At 37.0% G+C, this 20,505-nt stretch overlaps 1 protein-coding gene across 4 annotated transcripts in view; it reads right to left on the bottom strand.

The window, feature by feature from the left end:
• Window positions 1–20,225, bottom strand: part of LOC149537187 (uncharacterized) — a 305,410-nt gene extending 285,185 nt beyond the window's left edge. For 3 of the 4 annotated variants that reach the window (XM_089807337.1, XM_089807338.1, XM_089807336.1), the window contains exon 1: window positions 19,756–20,225. In XM_089807337.1, the coding sequence (XP_089663463.1) occupies window positions 19,756–20,094 (339 nt within the window). In that variant the 5' untranslated portion in view covers window positions 20,095–20,225. The remainder of the gene's footprint in view (window positions 1–19,755) is intronic. The other variant, XM_089807335.1, reaches the window with a different exon arrangement.
• Window positions 20,226–20,505: the final 280 nt, after the last annotated feature.

Here is a 20,505-nt window from a genome sequence, read left to right on the forward strand (position 1 = left end):
CAAGTTCATAGCCTTGGCTAAGAAGATGAAAGAAAAGGGTAGAATTATATTAGAGGATCATTTGATGTAAGCCCAAGTGGCAAATTCTCCTTTCTTCTTGGGTAAGATAGGTGTCTGATTCTGACTGGTTACCATTTTGGTGCCTTCTCATTAGTTGCCAATTTTCTTTTTTTTTCATTGGTCCATTGATGAGGCGGTATCTTCTCATTGGTCGATGGGGTGGCAACCCTAATTAGGGTTTCTGAGATTTGATCTAAATCATTGATTTTGCCTCTTAATCTCTACCATTGGTTGTAATTTTGGCCCCTATATAAGGCCATTTGCTCTCATTTGTAAAGGGTTGAAGAAAATTGTTGCTTAAGATAATACCAAAATTGCTTCTCTTATCATTGTTGTGTCTTGCATGGTGATTAAGAACACTTGGTGTTATTGCATGGTTTCTACTTTCAATAGTTAGAGTTAAATTCCATTGAAGTTGCTAAAGTAGATTTTATTTCAAGAAATTTGTTAAGCAAGAGTAAGAGTAGATGGATAGTTGCATGGTGATATTAGTGGATGTTTGATAGGGATCCATAAACTAGGCCACTAGCATCCTAGCAGCTTGTTAGGAAGCCATGCGTGGTAATCTAGTCTTTTTCCCTTGAATTGTTGCATCTATAGAGGTAGCGCCACTGGTAAGCTTTCATCAGATTTAATCCCCGTCCATTTGCTAATCTTTCCATTCATAGGAGTAGAAGTAAAGCAATGAGTAGTGTAGTAGTTGGAGTTCATTCAAGAAGTTAGAAAATCAGAGCATTATTGGTGGACATACCCTCCATCATCACCATCAACATTATTTGGCACTCATATACATTACAAAGCTAGATTTCATCATCATTATAGTAAAAGTTCGACATCCTTGAAAGAACAATGTAAGCCCGCCTATGTGATTAACCAGCAAATCACATTAATATAACTGAGTTAGTATCCATAGGTGTAAGGAACTTTGGAGTTTTTCTCATGTTCTTCATGAGTATTTACTTTTCAAGAGAAGGATGAGTGTTTGATATTCCATATCAAGAATTCAATTGCTATATGTTATGTAGTGGTACAAAACTAACATCAACACATATATGTAGTGAATATCAAATCTCCCTTTTTGTTTCTCTGTAAACGGGAAGATTGATTAGATAGCCTATATGCTATATATTCAATTTTCTTCTCAAGTTCTTTAAATCAAGGTTCACATTCATATCATGTTAATGAATTGATGTTAGTGTCCTTTTTTGCCTTCTGGTTAAAGCCATATCAGAAAATTGTTTATTATAAATCAAAAGGAGGGAGTTGTACCTTCATTTCAAAATTCAGAGAGCACTTGACAAAATAATTGCAAGTGACTCAACTATTGCTTTCAAAGTTTGTCTTTCAATTTGGGCATTTCAGAGTTATTTGTGAAGGATTTTAAAAGAAGACAAATCTGTTTAGTAACAAGCATAATCCAAGTATTGTGCGTAGTCAAGAATCACCAAAAGTGATATCATTAGCACCAAGTTATGTGAGCGCAGACTTTGACTACCAGGCACATTGGAAAAATGTTGTTCAAGAGGCCACAACAATTACAATTTCTTTGACACAGGCAAAAGAGGAAGCAGAAAAGAGAGAAGAGGAGCAACAAAGACGAAATCAGATAGAAATGCAACCATCTCAAAATTCAATTGAACACAGAATGAAAACTTCAATTCAAAAGGAAGAGCAAACAAATAAGGAGAGACGGATTACTATTCTATAGACCTCTCCCAAGGTAACAAAGACTACCCCTACAAGTACTTCAAAGTCACCCTTTGAAGCACTTTTCTCAAGTTTGCCATAGGGCGTCCCAAATATGTTTGATGGAAATATGGATATACAAAAGTACATTCAGCTATTAACATTCTCTATAGGGAAAATTGCAGAAGAGTTTGGGAAAATGAGCAAGAATGAAAAAAAAGCTACTTGAACAGGCCATTGAGAAGCTGCAAAGTACCTTAACTTTCCAAGGACAATTAAGTGAGCAAAATATTGAGAAAAACACAGAAAAGATTATAGTAGAATTTGAGAATCATTATTTCACCTTGGAAGAGGCAATACAAGTAAAGATTCAAGCAGCACACGATGCAAACTTTTTTAGTATACTATATAACAATATCAGAAGTGACATTTCAATGCTAGATACATGCATAAAAGAAATGAGGAAATGTAGATCACTAAAGGAAAGAAATTGTATGTGGAATGTACTTTAGCACATAAACATACATCAGCCATCACAGATGCAATAAAGGATAAAGAAAAAGAAATTCAGAAGATGATTGGCAAATTGAAGAGTAAAGATGTAAAGTTAATTGAATTTGATCAAAAGATTGACAAAGCAAGTGATGAGTTGAGACTTATGCAGAGTGAGAAAGAAAGCTTGCTGAAAAAATTCAACTTACTAAGAGATCATCTGATTCCTAAGGTGAAAGTGATTCAAAAGCAACTTGGCACTCTTTTAAAAGGAAATGCATCTTATGAAAAGTTTGCCTATACAGATTTGAAGCCAACAGAGCTAGCAGCCTATTGCCTATGTCCAATAATAAGTGTTGCAGAAGCAATCAAATCTTCATGGGACGAAGATCTTAAGAATCTCAAGGTAAATTTCTCTAATTGCATCAATCTTTTGCAAAACTATAATGTCCCCATTTTTAGCAGGTTCCTACAGCTGGCTTGGTTAGTTCACCATCACGACCCTCGTGAGCTGACAGTGGGATTTGAGGGTCTCAGTTGTGTGGTTATAGGCTTTCCAACAACCTATTGTTTGTTTTGGCTCCATTTGAGGAACCTACTATTTATAGCAAGTCTATCTATTGGTTCTGATGAGCTAAGTTGAGTTAGAGGAGTTGAGTGATGCTCTCAGTTTTATTTTAAGCTTCTGGTTTGAACTCCAATTATCTTGGAGGGAGTGTCTATTTATAGTAAGTCACCCCGTCAGGTTCATTCATCATCTTTCATCATCAAGATCACTTTGGTGTTGTCAGATTTTGATTCTGATACTTCTTCAATTGTTTTTGCAAGATGAGTGAATTATTATATTCATCTAAATACGTTGAGGTTGCTATTTTTGTTGGTGTTGTTGGTTGGTCACCTCATTATCATATCTCGTTGGAACCAGGACGAAAAGTTTTAAATCATGGGAATAAGAAACAATGGCCTTGCATGTCAAAATATGAAGTTATGGTGGAAAAAGTCATTTTTGGAGCCAAAAGCAATTAATATATTATATTAATGGTACTTTATTATATTTTATTGTGTATACGAAGCTTCTTAAGTGGAGTTCTTTTGGAAAATTGGTGCCATTTGGAGATTATAAATATGAGGACATTTGATGAGAAAGGCATTTGATTATTGATTTTTCTATTTGCTTGTTGTCTTTGTGACGTATTCTGAAGTTGTTTCCTGTGCCCTTGCTGAGGTATAAGGGTTTGAAGTTGAGAGGTACACTGAATCATTGTTGAAGTATAGTGATTTAATTCTGAAAATTGTTTGTCTCTCCTTAGTGTTTTGATTGTGGTTGGGAGTTAACATTGTAGTCAAGATTATTTGGAGTTGTTTACAATTTGCTGCCTGGACTTTCCTACTGTACATGTTGTGACTAGGAAGTTTGTTGATGACTGAAGAAATTCAAACTAGTTACATCTGATCTGGGCACTATTATTGTTTATTTCTGGGCGTGATTTCTTGAGAGGAATTGGTTGTCTTTCAGAACTGTGATTACTAGCAAGAGGAGCTGGTTTATGCAAGTGCAATTGTCTGATTTGGAAGGGTTTGATAATAGCGATTATAAGTTTCAGACCTGCATTTTTGTTTGGGACTGCAGTGTATGTTGGAGGCTCTATTGTGGTAAGCAGTTCACATAATATTTATCATATCAGATCTGTATGGAAGCTATTGCAATCTATCTAGGCTCCATTTAAGATCATTCAATTTAATTATGCAATTGTGAATTTCAGTATGATAAGTTGTAATCAAGTGGGATTGATTGCTAATGAATAAACTTAGAGGTTTGGTCTGAATCATTTCTCATACCAGAGTTGTCCATTTGTAAAGTCTATAGGGCAGAGCTGTATATCCATATTTCACTTTCATCTGTGCAAAACACTTAGAGTTAGAACCAAATAATTCTGAATAATATAAGCTCTTCAGTGCATTCTCTAGTTGGTGTTTGGAATTTTAGAATTTCATTTGTACAGTGAGACTAGTGCAGCCTGCCAAGTGTTTGAGAAAATGACAAATTATTGATTAGTAAAGAGAATTGATGTTCATTTGAGGTCATAACCGATAGGGTTAAAGTTATAACTGGCTAGAGGTTATTACAATGGTATCAAAGTGGTTTCCTGCCATCCTGTGGGGTAGGAAAGTTATTTTATTTTCAAATTTACTATTGCATTTGGAGTGACCAGCTCTCTAGCATTTTCTAGCCATGGACAGACATAGGAGAACTGACAGTTCTAGAAGTCGGTGGAGTAATGAGGAAGTTAGCACGAAAATGAATGCTTTGTAGGAGAGTATGGAGAAACTTAAGCTTCATCAACAGAGGTTGGCGAAGAGCTTGTTGGATCCAGAGATAGTTAAGAGGGCAGCAAGGTATATGGTTTCCGCCTTTAGAAGGAAGACATTGAGGTTGCAAGAAAAGAAGCTTGAGTTTTCCCCAACAAATGTCCATGATGCAGATGTACCTATATTTACTATGGCAACTGCTAGTCCTATCCACAATGTTGATGATGGACTTATTTCACAGGGACATATGGATGAGTCAGTTTCTTGGGTGGACTAAACTTCAACAGATTGAGGCTCCAAGAGTAATCGCTACTGTTAGCTCAAAGGCAATTGATGTTGCAGTTGCCACTGACTGTTCAGACTTAATGCAGTGCAAGGCAGGAGAATCCCCAAAGGAGATGTCCTAGCCCCTAGCAAATAACCATTCAGCGGAAACACTACACAAGATATAGAATCTGATACCAAATGCAAGTCTTTATTCATAAAATAACTGTTTATAGGCAATGTTCCTAGCTGTAAGGCCTTTCGAGTTTTGGCCAAATACAATAGCAACTACAAAAACTGTTTTGCAAAATTCCTCAAGATCCAAACCAAACACTAACTAGTCCAAATCCACACTCTGGTAGAAACCTCCAAGGAAGATCGAAACTTGTGCTTGCAAGCCCACCAAGCAATCTCCTTGTTTCCCAAGCCTTAGCTACTAGCCCTTTTCAAAATTCGCTCCTCTAATTTATCCTCTTCTCCAAGCTAGATGATTATGACTAAAGACTCCACAAGACCCCCTACTTATACCCAACTAAGCCACAAGTCGGCCTAGTAAGCTACAAATTAAATAAACCCTTACATTAAATAAACATTGAGCCACTGGTTCAAATCCCAAGAGGGACATCTTTGTGGAATTCTAAGTTGTGACTCTTGGTCTTCTATTGATTGTATTTGTCTCATTGTAAAAGGTGGATTCTAAGTTGTGACTCTTGGTCTTCCAAATGTTGTTTCTAGTATGGTTGCTCGAAAGGAGTTTGAATAAATTTGTAATTCCCATGTTGCTTGAATGAGGACAAGATTTGTCAACGATTTCACTATTTAAATGTTGAGCCACAAGTCGGCCTCTAACAGATATTAAATACCAAATGCCTTAAAAGGCTTACAACACTTATTAAATACATCAAGAACAATTAACCAAGACCAAAATCGATCCACACAGACTCCAACGATCGATCCACATCATGATCCCAATCCTCATGCAATAAATGCACCAAATCATCCGAACAAATCCACGAGAACTCCATCCGCAAGCCACACTGTCAAGCATCAGCAAAACCACAAGCATCGTCGAGCTCCCACAAGCATTGCTGAGCAACATGGCCCATGCCGAGAAACAATATATGCCGAGCACCTTCAGTGACCAAGCCCCTTAAGTGACCGAGCACCTCGGCCAACACTACACCCAATAACGACTGAGCACCATTCCTTTGGTGACCGAGTCCACAACTCCAAGCCAAAATCCCTCCAACATGCAAGATTGCCAACTACCCTAGGATGCTCCTGCATTAGACACCCCAGGTGAAAAAAGACATTCTTTGTAGCTAGAAGAACATCTTCTGGGATTCAACACATAAATCCCAAACTGATTCTTCACATACATGTCCTCCAAGTCCTCAACTTGTTTACTCTTTCCCTTGTTCCTCTTTTGCTTCTTTACATCCATCCTTGGTGTTCCACATGTTTGTTGTCTCTACTAATTTTTAACCCTTTCGAAATCCTTCAGCTCAACTCGGCTACCAATACTCAGGTTCCTCCTACCGAGTTCATTCTGCAAAGGAATCAGGGAATGCTTCCTGCCACCTTTCACAACTATAAAGACATTCTTAACACAATCATGCATAGCCCTACAATCATACTACCAAGGTCTACCAAGCAATAGATGACAACTATTCATGTCCACAACATCACACAACATTTGATCCTTGTACTACCTAATCTGAAAATCAACATGACATTGCTCCCTCACTTCTAAAGCATGTTCATCTTGTAACTAGCCAATCCTATAAGGATAAGGATGCCTTACTCTTCTCAAACCAAGTTTCTGAACGATTTCCTCAGAAACAAGGTTGTCAGTACTACAACTATCCACAATCACATTGCAGACTTTACTACTAGACTTACGAGTCCTAAACAAATTACACCTCTGAAAAGATTCCTATGTCCTTTAACCAACCCCAAGCTAGTAAATTCTTTCCTTGCTCAGGTTCACTGATATGGTTTTCAACCTCATTCACAACAACATCTCTTCTAGTCACCAGCCTTAGGACATTCATAAGCTCTATGCCCTTCTTCATGACATTTGAAACAAGTACTCTTAAACTCACCTCTACCTATCCTTCTCTTCTGATCAATAGGTTTTGGTTCATCTTCTGTACTCGGTTTAGCCTTTGCCAAGTAGTCCTACTTCTCCCGTCAGGAACTACCTTGATTTTTCCTCTTCAATTTCTCTTCTGCTCTCAAAGCATACTGATATATTCAACATACTAACCTCATCCTGAATATTGAATCTCAAACCATTACTATATCTAGCCACCTTCTCCTTAAACGATTGTCTATGCCCAGACCGAATAGTCAACTTGTAAAACGCTTCTGTGTATTATTTCACACTCATATCCTTCTATTTAAGATTCTGCAACTTCTTAAACAACTCAAGTTCATAATCCGTAGGAATAAAGTTAGCCTTCAGTTTAGTCACCATCAATCTCCATCTAGTGATCTTTATTTCACCTCCCTCTTCTCCATCTCTCTGTAACTCCTTCCACCAAAGAGCAGCATGTCCCTTCAGCTTAGTTTGTGTCAACCTCACTCTGGGCGGACCTCCAATGTCCTTTAACTCAAAGTAGTCTTCCAATTCACCAATCTAATCAATCACATCTTCAAGATTCAAAGAACTTGAGAAATTAGAAACCTCCATCTTATGCTTTAGTTTTAACTGAAATCCAAGTCTATCAAACTGACCAGCCCTATTTCTCATAATCTCTCCACACGATCAGTTGTGTCCTCATGTAACAAACAAATTTTCTTAACTAAAAAGAATAGGGCTATAATCTAAATTAAAGTAGGTATGAAAGTAATACATCAACTAAATTACCGAAACAAACATCTTTAAATCCAATTCATGGGAAATTAACTGAATTAACATTCAACTGAAATAATTGCCAACTAGAAAAACTGTTTTCAATCATATTTACAGAAAGAACTTAAATCATTATCTTTAATTCTATGATATTCGATATTCACAAGAAAAAGTAAATGCATAGCAAAGGATGGGGAAAAAACATACAAAATCTAACTGGAGAGTCTTGAAATGGTTGTGCAAGCCTTGACTTTCGGATAAGAGGAGAAGCGTTAGCTCAGGCTTAACCTCCCAACCGCAGACCATGTCAATCCCCACACAATCTTTTTATATGAAAGGCCCTCCCTACCACAGGGCTAGGCTTGGGGCAATATTAGTCCACCATCTAAGCAATACCGGTGTTTAGAATGTTCGCTCAGTTATAGATGGACATGTCTTATTAACTAGTGTTACTGACATCATGTGATCTACAGAAGGCAAGCATGCCTTTAACGACTTTGGCCAAGGTTCTTGGATGGGTTTCTAGTACCTAATCACCACCACTTGACTTAACAACAAGGTAATTGGATGGACATGAATGAGCTAATGATTAGTTCTTTAAAATTAATAAAATTATCATATTAATTATGATTCTGTTTTTCTTGTTCTTGCAGAACTTTCTTTCCACCTCTTCACCCTCTTTCTTGGCCAACCATCCAGGTGAGTCCTGGGTGTCTAATTATAGACGATATCAATTCATTTGTTGAAACTCAACTAAGGGAAATAATATTTCAGTACTGGCACATTACAGACCTTAAGACTCAAGAACTTCACTTAAGAAAACTTCAGAGGATTATAACTTGATTCTGAAAGACCAACTGAAACAAAGAGGAAATCTTAGCATGACATGTGTATTTCCTTCAGACTTAACATGGTGAGATAGCTTGATCGATGTGCTATTCAATGTCATAGCCAAGCATCGTTATTTAGAAATCATTGAAACTATCCTTGCATCTATAGTATCGAATGCAATACATATACCAAATAAGATTGGGAAAACTGATCACATAACCTGATCAATGAAAGAAATGGATCTTTGCTTAGCTCCGAATGGCCAGCTCTTGAAATCTGATTTTCAAATGCAGATTTGAGAATCGAAGACCATTCAATGATAGGAACAGCAACTTGATTTCATCTTCAATCTCAGATGCAGGAATAAGGAAAGAAAAAGGGAAGTGGGAACGGAAGTAGAACTACAGAATTCAGGCGCTTTCTCTCAGACTTATGTTCAAGCATATAGACATACAAAAATAATATAGAAGGCTTAAGGAAGTCACGGCTCTTGGTAGCAGTTATAAAAAGATAACCGACTTCTTGGTTCACCGATTTTATAAAAAAGATGCCAAGTGTACTCCTCGTCTCTTATAGAGACATAATTATGAGGAAAGAATTTGAAGGTCTCCTAATCAAAAGAATAATTTATAATTTTATATATATATATTTGCACATATATATATTATTTTTGAATGGTCACATCATATTATTATTTTGTCCAAGGTTATACCTATTAGGATATGCATATCTAAATACATGTATAATCTCTATCCTCTCAAGGTATACACATATTTATGTATACGTATATTAACAAAGATTAGCTTGTATAATTTAATACTATGGTGGCACCATACTCATACTTATGTGCACATACATATTATTTTGAAGTGATGAGAATGTCAACATAAACCATTAAAGTTACGTTTTTGCTTATGTTAAAATGTTTAATGTTTTATTGATTGTCCAATAGCTCATGCGTGTCCAATGAATGTACCCTATTATGCAGTTGCTACATCCTTACCAAGATAGCTAGAGGCCATACCTGTCGATCGGACGAATAGACTAAGGTAGTGCCCCATTTCGTAGATCCCGTTAAGCAATGTTTCCCCACTTCATCTGCTCCTACAACCACCCGTGCAACATTTTCCACAGTAATAACAAGTTCTCATGATAAATCCATATCAACATATAACATAGATAGTAGCAAAGAAATTAGTTAATAACCACCATTCAGAAAGAAAGCAACTGTTAACTACCATCATCAACATATGACAAGTAACAATTAACTTCTATCATCAATAAACGGTTATACATGATAATTGATAACAACCATTTCATATGAAACAACGGTTACATATAACTACCCTTTTCATATGAACAAGGAAAAACAACAGTTTTTAACTAATCATCTCAACGGCTATAATAATTTTAAATAGGTCAAAAATTTGGGATGTAACATCTCACCACTCGATCCAGCAACCTCAAAGTCTTCAGCAACTTCCTCATAACCATCTTCAGTTCCCACATGCTAAGGTACACCACCTATAGCACTTATGATCTTAGCAATCATATCACTCTTCATCAGCGCCATCTCAAATCTAAATTCTGCTTTAATCTTCTCTGAGATCCTCACTTCCACAGCATCACAGAGATCTTTAATTGCCCTAGGGTCCAATTGTCTCTAAGGCATCTTCCAAGATTTTTCGCAAACCCTATGCAACAAATCAACCAGATCCAACCTTTGATCAGATAATCCTCCCCCAAGTCCTGGTGCAAACTGCCTTAGCTTCGGCGATCTGTCTACAGACTCAGGAAATCCTTCACTCTGATACCATCTGATGCAGTACAAGGCGAGAAAATCCCCAAAGGAGATGTCCTAGCCCCCAACAAATAACCACACAGCGGAAACAGTACACAAGATACACAATCTAATACCAAATGCAACTCTTTATTCATAAAATAACTGTTTACATGCAATGTGCCCGGCTATAAGGCCTTCCGAGTTTTGGCCAAATACAATAGCAATTACGAAAACAGTTCTACAAGATCTCTCAAGATCCAATGCAAACACTAGCGAGTCCAGATCCATACTTTGGTAAAAACCTCCAAGGAAGATCGAAACTTGTGCTCGCAAGCCCACCAAGCAATCTCCTTGTTTCCCAAGCCTCAACTACTAGCCCTTCTCAAAATTCGTTCCTCTACTTCATCCTCTTCTCCAAGCTGGATGATTATGACTAAAGACTCCATAAAACCCCCTACTTATACCCAACTAAGCCACAAGTCGGCCTAGTAAACTACAAATTAAATAAACCCTTACATTAAATAAATGTTGAGCCACAAGCCGGCCTCCAACAGATATTAAATATCAAATGCCTTAAAAGGCTTACAACACTTATTAAATACATCAAGAACAATTAACCAAGACCAAAATAGGTCCACACAAACTCCAACGATCAATCCACATCACGATCTCAATCCTCATGCAATAAATGCACCAAATCATCCAAAGAAATCCACGAGAACTCCATCTCGCAAAACACACTACCGAGTGTTAGCAAAACCACAAGCTTCGCCGAGCTCGCACAAGCATTGCCGAGCAACATGGCCCATACCAAGCACTTTCAATGACCGAGCACCTTGGCCAACACTACACCCAATAACAACCGAACACCATTCCTTTGGTGACCTAGTCCACAACTCCAAGCCAAAATCCCTCCAACATGCAGGATTGCCAACTATCTTAGGATACTCCTGCATCAAGACTTTCCTGAGGAGGGAGTTATTATTGGAGACTTATATGTCAGCCATCGTAGTGTTGTTCCTGTGCAGGAGGTAGTTGCTTCCTTAAGTGGGACGGAGGCATGTATGGAGTCACCCAACTGTGATGTTGGTGATATAGGTGTTACAACGGAGTCAGTAGATGTGGGTTCATGCTCTAGTATTATTGATTTACAACCTAACATTGAGTCGTGTGTGCAGAGTTAGGTGTCAGTAATTGAGGTTTTATTGCGAGATGTGGATGCAGATAGTATGGACACATTCGATGATCCATTTGATGATGCTATGAGCTACACTAGGTATGACACCCCTTGTCAGATATTGGGTGATGACTCCGAGGAGTTTTGGATGGGTCCCAGGATAGATGTTTACAAGATCTTACTATTGAGGTGGAAGCTGAGACATGCGAGGAGATTGATACTGCAAGGGATTCCATTTCTTCGGATGAGGTGTTGGTTGAGGTACCGAGTAGTTGTATCTCGGATGCAGAGGTGTGTGAGGACAATAGCACACATGCGGCGAGCGATCTTGTGGTGGGCAGTTTTGATTCAATTTTCTATCAAAGTGTAGTTACTAAAACAAAGAACTTGCATAGGAGTTGGGGGTTACAGAGGCATCATGTGACCAATCAGTTGAAGGTGAGTGATAGTGGAATTTCTTCAGCTCTTAAGCATTATGATGCTATCCGTCAAATGCTAGCTACATCTAGTTGGGGTGCTCCTATGTTAGATGAGCACAATGAGACTAGTCTTTCCTAGCAAAGATTCATGCACTTCGAGAGGCTATCAGGATCTTAAAGCATAGTTACTCTCAATTAGTTACTAACAAAGATTAGTTTCTAGAGTGGGGTAGCAGCTGTTATGAGACATTGTTAGGGAAAGAGGAGGTATTCGAGCTCACCCAGGAGCTTAAGGTGACTGTGGACTCTCTTCGGTATACTCAGTGGGCTCTTCAAGAGTCATGGTCACAGTTGAATGAGGTTAACGTACAGTTGGATGAGGTTAACGTAGAGTTAGAAAGGGTACAATCTAGCCCAAAATCCTGTTCAATTACATATTGTGGTTGGTGGTGAGTTTGCTTCCACGGTTGGGGATGAGGGACATGATGATGTGGCAGACACATTCGTCTAGGATATGGGTGCAGTAGGTATGGATGAGGTAAGAATATTAGTGGAGTCGAGCTCTCATGATGATTTTCTTGCTTCTGCTGGAAGCGAATCTATTTCTTCATCTTATACAACCGATAGCATTGGACAGTTGGCGGTGCCACATTTTCAGAGGGATCAGTTGTGGGTCACAGGGGAGCAGGTTGATGCTTCCACATTTAATTTCTACTATATAGAGTCCTTCATGAAGTATCTATTGTAGAGTTTGGATGTGTGAGAGGATTCATACAAAGTGTCTAAGGGTACTCTCATCCGAGGCTCCCATGCTATTCAAAGGTTGGTGGAAAAAATTGTAGAGACTCTGTCTTCTATGCTTCCCCACAGGGATTTCGAGGTTGGGTCTGTTGACAAGATTGTGCAAGATCCTGCCCAACCAGTAGTTCAAAGTCAAAGATTCGAGCCATTTTCTGATTCCCATACTGATCTTGATGAGCCCTTGACAGAGATTGGGAGTTTTCATCGGCATTAAACTATGAGGAGTGCTCATCAATTTTCATTTGACGCACAGGTAGAGCATTTGGTTGGGTTGGCTGCAAACTGATCTTGATAAGCCCTTGACAGAGATTGGGAGTTTTCATCGGCATTAAACTATGAGGAGTGCTCATCAATTTTCGTCTGACGCACAGGTAGAGCATTTGGTTGGGTTGGCTCTAGTTTCATACCAACCATTATGGGATGAGTTAGGACCATTTTCTACAGATGGGATCAACAGCTACAAGTTAGACCATTTGTAGGATCCACACACCCAGGACACTTTATCAATGGTTGGAGTTGATAGTAGTGATTCAGGTACCTATGGTTGTTACTGTCTCCACAGTGCAGTTGGTGTGAGTGTCAATTTGATGGGGACTCAAGTGTGGACAGAGTTGGTATTTCAATTGGGTGGAGTTCTGATGATTTGTTGCCTTCATTAGCGCCTAGGGTTAGTTTTCAGATGATTTTGAAGTTGATGTCCGTTATTTGGGTGTTGGTGCTTTAGGAGTTGCTTGTAAACAACAAGGATAGTACACAGTTCTACCTATGGGATCCAGGTGGACTGTGATGTTCATTTTGCTTCAGGATTGCTTGGGGACAAGCAATCTTAGGGAGGGAGGACTGCAATGTCCCCATTTTTAGCAAGTTCCTACAATTGGCTTAGTTAGTTCACCATCGCGACCCTCGTGAGCTGACAGTGGGATTTGAGGATCTCAGTTGTGTGGTTATAGGGTTTCCAACAGACTATGGTGTGCTTTAGCTCTATTTGAGGAACTAACTATTTATAGTAAGTCAATTTGTTGGTTCTGATGAGCTCAGTTAAGTTAGAGGAGTTGGGTGATGCTCTCAGATTTTATTTTGAGCTTTCAGTTTGAGCTCCAAGAATCTTGGAGGGAGCATCTATTTATAGTAAGTCACCCCGTCAGGTTCATTCATCATCTTTCATCATCAAGATCACTTTGGTGTTGTCAGATTTCAATTCTGATGCTTCTTCAGTTGTTTTCACAAGACGGGTGAATTATTATTATTATTCACCTAAATACACTGAGGTTGCTATTTTGCTAGTGTTGTTGATTGTTCACCTCAATATAATAGCTCATTGGAATCGGGACGAAAAGTTTTTAAATCATGGGAACAAGAAACAATGGCCTTGCATGTCAAAATATGAAGTTATGGTGGAAAAGGTCATTTTTGGAGCCAAAAGCAATTAATAAATGATATTAATGGCACTTTATTATATATTAGTGTTGTGTATAGGAAGCTTCTTAAGTGGAGTTCTTCTAGGAAACTGGTGCCATATAAATATGAGGAAATTTGATGAGAAAAGCATCCGATTATTGATTTGTCTATTTGCTTGCCATCTTTGTGACGTATTCTGGGGTTGTTTCCTATGCCCTTGCTAAGGTATAAGGGTTTGAAGCTGAGAGGTACACTCAATCACTGCTGAGGTATAGTGATTTAATTCTGAAAATTGTTTGTCTCTCCTTAGTGTTTTGATTGTGGCTGGAGTTAACAATGTAGTCGAGATTGTTTGGAGTTGTTTATAATTTGTTGCTGCCTGGACTATCCTACCGTGTATGTTGACTTGGAGGTTTGCTGATGACTGAAAAAATTGAATATAGTTGTATATGATCTGGATACTATTAATTTTTATGTCTGGGCGTGATTTTTTGAGAGGAATTGGTTGTCTTTCAGAATTGTGATTACTGGCAAGAGGAGCCAGTTTATGCAAGTGTAATTGTCTGATTTGGAAGGGTTTGATAACAGCGATTATAAGTTTCAGACCTACATTTTTTTTGGGGACTGTTGTATATGTTGGAGGCTCCATTGTGGCAAGCAGTTCACATAATATTTATCATATCAGATCTGTATGGAAGCTATTGCAATCTATCCAAGTTCCATGTAAGATCATTCAATTTAATATTGCAATTGTGAATTTCAATGTGATAAATTGTAATCGAGTGGGATTGATTGCTAATGAATAAACTTAGAGGTTTGCTGTGAATCAGTTCTCATTCCAGTGTTGTCTATTTGTAAAGTCTATAGGGAAGAACTGTATATCCATATTTCACTTTCATCTGTGCAAATTACTTAGAACCAAATGATTCTGAATAATATAAGCTCTTCATTGCATTCTCTAGTTGGTCTTTGGAATTTTAGAATTACATTTGTACAGTGAGAATAATAGTGCAGCCTGCTAAGTGTTTGAGAAAATGAAAAATTATTGATTAGTAACGAGAACTAAAGTTTGTTTGAGGTCATAACCAATAGGGTTAAAGTTATAACGGGCTAGGGGTTATTACAAAAACAAGTCATCATGAAGACAGAAAGGAAGACCCACAAATTTTGGCATGTATATATCCTTTTGACTCACCTTTGTCATTGATGTCAAAGGGGGAGAGTGTTAGTATGAAAAATTGTAATGGGATATAATAACGTAAAGGGAGATATAAGTTAGTGTATAATATCAGGGGGAGCATATATGTAGAACATGGTAAAGTAAATAAAATGATCCACATTTTTGTAATTTTGATGGCCATTTGAAATACTTCACAACTTTTGAAATTCTGTAATTTTGGATACATGGCCAATTTTTCCCATATGTTGCCATCAATGTTAAAGGGGGAGATTGTTGGTAATTTGGCCAGGGAGATATGTTAGGGTTGTCATTTATGGCAACATATAACTTACTTTGAGAAGGCAAAATAAAAGGACAAATCTAAAGGCGTAATAATTTAGAAATTTGTCTAAGTACATATCAACAGAACAATGTATACTTAGCCCAATTTGTTTAGTGCAGTTCACTGGAGGCACTTGGGCTTATGCACACTTACAGGAAGGAAAAACATAGTGTATACGACACATGGTTAATAGTGCTTAAGGTTTGGCTATGTACAGATGGAGTTATTACAAATTTACCAATAACAGTTTACCAGGACAGAACAGAGATAAATGTGGAATAAAGACATTTTAGTTAAGGAATTGTTTTGGTTGGGACAGCATCCTAAATGTTAACCCACACATGGCAAAAGTTAATTCAAAATATTTAGCAAAGTATCAAGCAGCAAGGCCGATAGAATGAAAGAATGTGATATAAAGGAAGAGCACTTTTGTTTAGCAAAGTATGGCATTGTATTGTAATAATATGATGTTTGAATGTGCACTTTCTATGGTTAGTATAGGTGCGAATGTAATGCTAGTACAGAGGAGTACGGTTGTATGATCAGTTTTGAAGAAGGAACAAAGGCAAATCAGATATTAGAGATATCAGCACTGTATAAAAGTTTTTTGTATTTATCTCTATTGGCAACATTGTTAAGTGGTATTTGTTTATTTGAGCCATGGGCTCTTCTTGTTACATCCCAAATTTTCGACCTAATTTTAAACTTGCTCATAGCAGTTGGATTTAATGGATTTTTTTTCATGATCATGTAAAGTAGGTAGTTATTTATATCTGTTGTATTGACTGTTAATGAAGATGGTCGTTAACCATTAATTGTTCTATGATGTTTAACAATTGCTTGATTTTGGAATTATGGTTAATAATTTAATTTAAAGTCTTTTAAATGTTTATATGAAAATTATTATGGAATTGTTATTATGGTGGAAGTGTTTTCATGGGTGATTGTAGGAGAAGATGAAAGGAGGAAGCATTGCTAAATGGAATCATCGGAATGGGATACTTGCTTAGTCCAGTCAACAGGATTGACAGGTATGACCTTAAGCTTCTTTGCTAAAGACTTAACGAATTGAACATAGGATACATCTGTGGGACCCACATGAGCTATTAAAATAAAAGATTTAAGAAACATAATATAATTGAGTTAAAATATAAAACATACCTCAAAAGATTTAAAATGATCTTTCACCATATTATTATAATATATATATATGTACGTACATATAGATATAAAAATGAAGTGGCGCCGTTAAATTATTATTTTATAATATAACAATGCCACCTCACTAATATATTTATATGTACATATATAAATATAAATTACGATAAAATTCAAATTATAATAATATTTGAATTATAACCTTCCAACTCTTTTGCCATTTTTATTCTTTCCTTGTTTATAACCAAAAAAACACTTAGCATAATAAATTGACAAATATTCTTTTGTTACGGAAGCCAAGAAGTCACGACTTATTCCTTTTAATTGAAGCCGTGAGAAGAAGGCGGATATCTTTTTCAAACACCTGACTACCCTGCTTTTGCTATGTTTTTCAATATTCATTTCTGCCTCCCCATAACACCCGCTCTCATTATTCTTGTGCCAGTTTCTCTACTAATACCAATCTGCACTTTTCTTCCCAAGATTTCATACCATTCGGACATTCTGTTGGAGATTTGTAAGTACTATTTGGTGGAAGTTGTGTTAGATATTGCAAGTAAGGTGTGGTGAAGTAGCTGGGTGCTAGCAAGGCAATACTTTCGACTTATCCAGGTTATGTGAAACAGCCGAACACAATTCTTCCAATTTGAATTTCATAGCATCAAGTTCAGTATTTTGATATCATGTTCGATTTTACAGATTGAATTCCTTTTTAGTTTAGTTTTGTTGCATGACAAGTGAAAGCCAAGTAACCGTAGTATGGATTCATAAATCATCATGCCAATAGAGAATGGAATTAAACAATAAATTATGCAATCTTTATTTTATTCAAATCAAAGAGTGTTTAACCAATGGAATCATAAATTGTTTAACTAATGGAAGTTAAAATACAGTGAAATTATTTCTGCAAGTCTTTAATCACAGAATGTGAAATGCTGGAAGCAACCATTTGCCATAAATTAATAGAACAAAGCCGATTGCTCTAAGAATCCAAACACCTAGGACTCACTGGCTGTATAGCCATGAAAAGGTGAAGAGGTGAGAATGATATCTGCAAGAACACAAAAGATGAAATCAGATATGATTAAACAAAATATATAACCATATTATTTAGCTCATGCTCGTCCCTATAAATGTAATTTGTTGTCAAGTCGAGCAGTGGTAATCAGGTCGTTAAACCCATCAAAAATTCTTGGCCAAGGTAGTTTAAAGGCGCGTCTGCCATTTATTGATCACTTGATGTCTGTGGTTCTAGTTGTGCAAATGTGTCTGTTTCATAACTATGCGGACATTCCAAACACCAGGATGCTCGGATGGCTGGACTAAGAACATCCAAGCTCGATCCCGAGGTAGGGAGGGCCTTTCTAATTCAATTGAGTGTGTGGGGATATAAGCCTATGTCAATGCTTCTCCTCTTACGAAAAGTTGAGGCTTGCACAACCAGCTAAAGACCCTCTGGAAGATACTTGTATGTTCTTTTCTTCTTTTCTTGATAAGCATTTACTTGTATGTGAAAAGGATAGTTAATCAATAATTTAGTTATTTCTAGTTAATCGTTAATCTAGTTATTTCAGATAATCATGAATACAGTTATTTCCAGTTAATTGTTAATCTAGTTATTTCAGATGATCATGAATACAATTATTTCCAGTTAATCACTAATCTAGTTATTTCAGATGATCGTGAATATAGTTATTTTCAATTAATCGTTAAACAGTTAATGTCATATAAAAAGGGGTTTCAAATATCTATTCAATGAATGTTGGAAAATCCTTATATAGATTGTCTTTGTTTTTGTTATGAAAAATCGTTTGTTACACTTCTTGCATACTTTTGTATTGTAATACTAACTCCTAATAAGGTTGAGGCTTCTAACAAGGCCTAGTCCTCTAACAAGAACAAATACAATATACAAATGTAATAGACTTCTAATAGGGTCAATATCTTTCACAAGATACTTTTGATTAGTGGATCATTTTGAGGGTACCATCCCCATTGGGGCTTTCCCTTGGGCAGGGTTTCCTTAGTTAACAAATAATGGTGTTATGAGTTGCATTGTGTTATGGTTATGTTTACTTGTCAGTTTGATCATCTATGCAAGTTTAAAGATTGTTAATTATATTCATAGTTGGGCAAAAGTTTGTGGAACATTGATTCACCTCACACCCCGTCCCTCCTCCCTCCCCTAGTATTCCCTATTTCTAACATGATAAAAGCAGAAAAGACTTTCCATGGTAACCAGAAAAGACTTTCCATGGTAACCACATTGAGATTTAAAATATTAAAATTTCAAGACACGCCACTTCACTATAAGCTTACTGAAGCTCAGGGAGAAAAGGCTAAACCATGCTTATTAAGAATTTAAGATACACAAGTCGAAAGCTTGGCTGTTGAGAAATCAACTACCATAAATGCTTCAGCAAGGGCACCAGTGGGTGGATTTAAGGCAATTTTGTGACAAATAAAACTCACTTAAATGCGGCAGAATTACCCAGCTCGATAAAAAGTAAAAGCCCAAGAACTTTGCCTCTACATACCAAGCAAGAGGATTGGACCTATCTTGGCGGCAATAAGAATGGCTATAGCCTCAGTAGAATGACAGCGAGCTACACAATTCGGTTTGAAATCCCCAACAGGAAAACAGAAATAGCAAAATAACATATCTATGCAATATCGGTCCAGCAACGAAGGCTTTATGATGAAATAACATAAGAAAGAACATAACTCTAGACCCAGGTACAAGGCCTTTAAAGGAAGCCCATAACCGTATTGGGCATGTGACAACCTTATAGTGTAACAAAATAACGCACATTTGAGCACGTCGCATCTTAAAAAATCTCAAAAATGGGCCTCAAAGTTAATGGAGAAACTAGTAAGTACGGTTTCCGTCATACATTTGAAAATTGCACTTAAATACTAGGTAGTTTTTTTTACAACGAAAGTTAAATAACGAGTCATCTTAAACTATGACATCTAAAGAAATTCGAACATGGAAAAATTATTAAAAATTGAATTACCAAGGCATTGGAAATCAGGTCTGACGATAATGAATTGGCCTTAGCATTAAGAGGGAAGGATGGAATTGATGCAAGAGAACCTAATAAATGCCTTCGGTTGCATAACCCACACCCACAGACGGTAAATGGTCGAATTCTGGTATTTTTTTTGCATTCACCATCCTCAGCTGTGGTCAGATCAGTTTGCTTGACTACATGCGTGAACTTGAGCTCTTTCTTTCTATGAAGTCTGCCATTTGAGAATATAGAAGATGGAGACCTCGTTATCTGACAGCGTTGATTGAAGTATGTATGACCATGGAGGGCTTGAGAGCGCAGGCCTAAAATCTCAAGAGCCATGACCTACGATTCCAGTAGAATTGCCATTTTGACGTTGTACATAAGCTGAGTCCACCGTGGACATTCGAGATCGAGTGTACTTGAGGAAAAGATTTAACGGTCGGGTGTTTTTCGTTTTTTCTTCGAAACTTAAAAAAGAAACAGAGAAACTGTATTACTTGTATTACTAACTGCGTATTTTTTTCCAATTAATTTGTGTAACAAGTTAAGCTAAGCTAAAAAAAATTATAAATTGTCGGATGTGTAATATTATGCATACAGTCATTCAATTAAATCAGTTATATATGATTATTGTAAGAATAAATAATGATGAGTGACTAATATAACAAATAGTAGTAATTTTTTGTTAAAATAATGTCTGATGTTTAAATTTTGAGAAAAAGTACAACACTTAAAAGGGCTTTCTAATGA

This window comes from Cupressus sempervirens, chromosome 10 (assembly GCF_028749045.1).
Source record: "Cupressus sempervirens isolate cs-2001-9-10 chromosome 10, ASM2874904v1, whole genome shotgun sequence".
In the NCBI taxonomy this organism is placed as follows: domain Eukaryota; kingdom Viridiplantae; phylum Streptophyta; class Pinopsida; order Cupressales; family Cupressaceae; genus Cupressus; species Cupressus sempervirens.